Here is a 6,000-nt window from a genome sequence, read left to right on the forward strand (position 1 = left end):
ACGTGCATTTTCATGAAAAACTGTTACAATGGGCGGAGCATATGTTCATATTCATAAAAAAAAAATGTTCCAATGGGCGGAACACATGTGCATATTCACGAAAACTGTTAAACCTATTCATAAAAACATATTCATAAAAAACTGTTCCAATGGGTGGAGCATACGTGCATATTCATGAAAAACTGTTCAGATGGGCGGAGCAAACTATTCCACTGGGCAGAGCATACGTGCATATTTATAAAAAACTGTTCCAATGGCGAAGCATGAATATGCATGTATGCTTCGCCCATTGGAACAGTCTTTCACAGGAACTGAATATTACACAACACAGGCGGCAACAACAAAAAATAACAATCGCATTCAAATAGGCGACTTCAAAGGGAATTCATGTGCAATTTTTATCTAGGAAACTCATATTTACGATAATTCTGATAGCACGTGAGCGCATCATCAGACAATACGAGACGTTTTCTTCACACACAGTACGAGTTGCAGTCTGACACGTTTTGATTATACAGGATATGATCATTGGCTGTTTTTAAATACATCAGTGCATCCCTAGTTTTGTATTGTTTGTCTGGACTTTATAACAGTATTTAGTAAAAATAGAACGGAAAAAAAGAAAAGAAAAGATGAATAAACGCTGTATAAATATCTTGCTGATTGTTAAGTGGCGTACCTCTGTGTCCAGCAGCAGAATGAGCATCAGCAGGAGTGACGGGCTACTTGTCATGATCTGACCCTCACACAGGGGGCGCTAGAGAGCATCTGTGTCTGTGGTGAAAGACAAACTTCTGCATTTTACAACATAATTCTGCTTCAGCAATATTTGGTGCTGCAAACATAAAATTACAATAAAGAACATTTCTGTTTTGTCTAGTGGAGTTTTTTTTTTTTTTTTGTTCCAGACCAGTTGACGCTTTAAAGTCTGTTGAACATTGAGTGTCTCTTCTCTGGGACGTTCATGAGAACACACATGTTTATTTTTCTGAGAGGACGTCGCTTTCAGTCTATAAACACAGAGGTCGAAGCCCTTTACAGGACAGACCATTAAAATCACAACCATGAAAACGACAGCCATGTTCTGTGCTCTTCATCATGCAGACATCATCAAAATAACCATTCACTGTGAAGCTAAAACAACAATACATATTTTATGATTAAATATCAAATGAATACTGACACAAGATGCTCATTTTGCCACGTTCACACAAGAACTGTTTATCATTTATTTTGGTCATGTTTCTATACTGAACAACTACGGAAAAAATTTGCACATTTATTAAAGATAATATCCAGGAAAATATATCCGTAACCTTTAAAGACATTATTTTTGGATACTTTGATTTTGACTCCACTAAAAACAAAGCTTGCTTTGTGATAAATTAAATTTAAATTTAACTTTTATATACATAAATGTAAATTCACCAATAACAAAAAAAAAAAAAAAAAAAAATGTTTTAAGAATTTAAAATGTACCTTAACACTATTTCATCCTCAGTAAATAAGAAAGCAAGTAAAACAGCCTTGCAATGACTTTAATTTGTACACTATATAGTATATAAGTATATATCTTACCCTCATGGTCTTTATTTGGTTATTGGTTTTACAAAGTTGTATATCATTAATGTCATCTCTGTATGGTTTGCAGGCATTAATAAAAAAAAATAAATAAATAAAAGAAAATAAAAAAAAGGTACAGCAACGACAGTGACGTCACTGTTTCTCCACTTTTATTGTGTTTGCAGTGAAAGAAAGAAACACACGGTTTATTATCAAGAGTTTTTCTGTAATGATTGTGGGTAAACTACTTGAGATGTGTGTGTTATTTTCTGATTTCCTGTTGATGGAGTTTCTCCAGCATCTCACGGGGCAGAAACCAGCGCTGTGTGAGTGTGCTTGTGAATATTTCCCATGAGCTCTAGAGTTTAAGGTCAAAGGTCACGATCACGAGAGGCTCGGCGGACGTGAGAAACATCCACAGGATCTGTAATTACAGCAGTAAACCACGAGTTACCGTGATTTTACCACACTCAGACGAATCGTAGCCTGGTAAAATCACCGTAACTTACAGTGTTGTGGATAATTGCTTTTATAAATGCAACAATAGCATAGAATACATAAATGTTTAATATAAAATTACAATAAATAATGCTTTTGCTCACCAAAGCTGCGTTTATTTGATTAAAAAAACAGTAATATTGTGAAATATTATTAGAATGTAAAACAGCTGTTGTCTATGTGAATATATAGTAAAGTGTAATGTATTCCTGTGATTTTTCCGCATCATTACTCCAGTCTCAAGGAGAAGGTTATTTCTGTTCTTAGGGAAACAGGAAGTAGAAATATAAGAGAGGCCTTATTTCCTGTGAGTTTCCGTCCTGCTCGACCACTAACATTAGGATAAAAATAAGCCATTGTTGCACCTGCAAAAGCGGCAGAAACGGCTCTGCGTTCGCTTCAGTCCGAGCTGTGTGTGTGTTCACTATCGAGTTTATCGGACGCTCACAGACAGGAATCCAGAGGAAGTTTCCAGAAAATAAGAACATATTGTTCACGTCATAAAGCCGATCCGCTGCCAAACTGTGATCAAACGCACTCATGATGAGAAACTCTGGCGATCTTCCGAAACGATTCCCGAACGTAAAACTGAACAGAAACAGCTGATCATGTGCACATTTTCTACATTTATATGTGTGCTGTGAAATATAATTAGCTTTCTTATTTTTCCCATTGCTGAGTCCCAAAATAACAGTGTATGATTGGAGGAGAGCCAGAAAACTAGAACCAGACCACTGAGGGTAGACAACACGCACACACACACATACACACACACACACACACACACACACACACACACACACACACACACACACACACACACACACACACACACACACATGTCTGGTTCACTATCTTTGTGGGGACTCTCCATAGACGTAATGGTTTTTATACCGTACAAACTGTATATTCTGTCCCCTTACACTAACCCTACCCCTAAACCTACCCATCACAGGAAACATTCTGCATTTTTACTTTCTCAAAACAACTCATCCTGTGTGATTTATAAGCCTTTTGAAAAGTGGGGACCGCTGGCTGGTCCCCACAATGTAGGTGATCTCAGGTTTTACTATTCTTATGGGGACATTTGGTCCCCACAATGTAATATAAACAAGGGCACACATTACACACACACACACACACACACACACACACACACACACACACACTTTATTTCCTGTACTTCACTGAACAGTACATTACCTGAGATATAAACTATTTCTACATAAAACAAACTAGATTTGTACAGTTTCAGTAGAAAATGTGAGTGGTGTTTCACTTTGAAACTGTCACTGATGGGTGGCTACCAGGGCGTTACCAGGGTGTTCTAGGTGGTTGCTAGGTTGCAGTAGAAAATATGAGAGGTGTTTTCCTGTTCAAAACTCACTATCAATGATGGGTGGCTGCTAGTGGATTGACAGGGTGTTCTGGATGGTTGCTAGAATATTTTGGGTGGTTGCTAGGCTGTTGTCAGGGTGTTCCTGGTTGGTTGATAGGGCATTATCAGGTTGTTCTGGGTGGCTGCTAGGGCGTTGCTAGGGTGTTTTGGATGGTTGCTAGAATATTTTGGCTGGTTGCTAGGGTGTGGTCAGGGTATGTTGTTCTACATAATTGATAGAGTGTTCTTGGTTGTTGCTAGGGCATTGTCAGGGTGATCTAGGTGGTTGTTAGAGTGTTGTCAGGGTGTTTTGAGTGGCTATAGGCACATTGCTATGGTGTTCTGGGTGGTTAATATGGTGTTGCCAAGGTGTTCTGGATGCTAGCTAGGGCATTTTCAGGGTGTTCTAGGTGGTTGCTAGAATGTTCTTGGTTGTTGCTAGGGCATTGTCAGGGTGATCTAGGTGGTTGTTAGAGTTTTGTCAGGGTGTTTTGAGTGGCTATAGGCACATTGCCATGGTGTTCTTACTGGTTAATAGGGTGTTGCCAGGGTGTTCTGGGTGGTTGCTAGCGGGTTGCCTGGGTGGTTGCTATAGTGTTTTGCCAGGGTGTTCTGGTTGGTTGCTAAGGCATTATCAGGGTGTTCAAGGTGGTTACTAGTGCATTATCAGGGTTTTAAAGGTGGTTACTAGGGCATTATCAGGGTGTTCAGGTTGGTTGCTAGAATATTTTGGGTGGTTGCTAGGGTGTTGTCAGGGTGTTCTACATAATTGCTAGAGTGTTCTCAGTTGTTGCTAGGGTATTATCAGGGTGGTTTAGGTGGTTGTAAGAGTGTTGTCAGGATGTTTTGAGTGGCTATAGGTGCATTGCTATGGTGTTCTGGGTGGTTGCTAGGGCGTTGCCAGGGTGGTTGCTAGGGTGTTGCCATGGTGTTCTGGGTGGTTAATGGGGGTGTTGGCAGGGTGTTCTGGGTGGTTGCTAGGGTGTTGCCAGGGTGGTTTCTAGGGTGTTTTGCCAGGATGTTCTGGTTGGTTGCTAGGGCATTATCAGGGTGTTCTAGGTGGTTACTAGTACATTGCCAGGGTGTTCTTGGTAATTTCTAGGGAGTTGCCAGGGTGTTCTGGGTGGTTGTAAGGGTGTTTCCAGGTTGTTTTGATCGGTTTCTTAGGGCATTATCAGGGTGTTCTAGGTGGTTACTAGGGCATTGCTATGCGTTGTCAGGGGGTTTTGAGTGGCCAAAAGCGCATTGCCAAAGTGTTCTAGGTGGTTGCTAGGGAATTATTTCCTGGTCAAGTAAATACTATAGTGATCATCCCCCCGGTCATCCCTCCTGATTCTGTTGAGCCAAACGAGACCTTGATCTGTTCAGATCGTGAAATCTCCCTATATGGAGACGAGGAAAAACATCTGGAATACTCAGAAAACAGCACAGATCTAAACTGGACACAGGTTCTGTTCCAAAACCCTCAATTCTGAATTCTATTTATAATCATTACACACATTAATGACATTTAATAGAATTAAAATGCATATTCACATTTCTAACTGAGCATGTTGCAGTGCATTATGGGATAACCTTGCTATGTGAAGGAATGTGCAATATTTTAGCCTTCAAATTTGGCCAAAAGACGAAGGCAGCGTAATCAGAAACATGCCTACAATGTCTTAAAATGCTTTCTGCATAGTAGATTTTGGAACAAGTCCACAGTGTCAAGATAAAACATATTGTTATATCCTTAGAAAGACTAGAATTAAACAAAAACACCCCAGAAACCACACTGCACACTGCTCCTCAGAAACCACACTGGTGACAGTGAGCTGCACCGCTTCAGGAAATACAAAAATCTAGTTGGTTACTGTAAAGAACACACAGATCGAGTTGTGACAGCGAGCAGAACACAGATATTAATACACCAAACAACTGCCTGGCAGGGCAACATGTCCCGGTAGTGCAGGACCACACCTGTGACGCCTCTTTAGTGCCCTTGAAAGTGGACATGGGTGAGAGGTTCACTACAGACCCCTACACACACACAGACTGAACACTGAATTTCAGTCCAATAACAGCAGCACATCACGACTGCAAGTATATAACTGCATTTGTGTATTTTTTTTACAATATCCACTGTATTTATGCTCTGAAAGTGCCTCTGATTCGGCATTTTAAATATATTTCCTGCATTATTTCATAAAAGTAGGCTACTGTGACAGTGATGAAATCACATGGTAAAACACTGAATGATTACATATTCATATACCATGATATTTAAATGGTACATGGCCAAAAAACAATACATGCAGACATTCTAATATATATATATAAATTCATTAATTAGTTATATTGTTAACTTTTACGTAAAAATTTTACATTACAATTTAGGAGCACGGACAGAGATCATGCACTACATTTCATAACGGACTCTAAAATTATAACTCATATAACTAATACATACCATATAACTTATATAATGAATGTATATTATACATGCTATACATTCATTATATTAGTTATATTAACTTTTACGTAAAAACCATCCTTTTGGGTAAAACATTATCGTTTTG

The 6,000-nt window shown here is 39.2% G+C and overlaps 1 protein-coding gene across 1 annotated transcript in view; it reads right to left on the reverse strand.

Moving 5' to 3' along the window:
- calcrl2 (calcitonin receptor-like 2) overlaps positions 1 to 6,000 on the reverse strand; it is a 28,842-nt gene that overhangs the window by 22,565 nt on the left and 277 nt on the right. Inside the window, exon 2 of the mRNA XM_084428582.1 lies at positions 680 to 774. Coding sequence (XP_084284708.1) covers positions 680 to 733 — 54 coding nt within the window. The 5' untranslated portion in view covers positions 734 to 774. The remainder of the gene's footprint in view (positions 1 to 679; positions 775 to 6,000) is intronic.

This window comes from Rutilus rutilus, assembly GCF_951802725.1.
Source record: "Rutilus rutilus genome assembly, chromosome: 13".
Taxonomy (NCBI): domain Eukaryota; kingdom Metazoa; phylum Chordata; class Actinopteri; order Cypriniformes; family Leuciscidae; genus Rutilus; species Rutilus rutilus.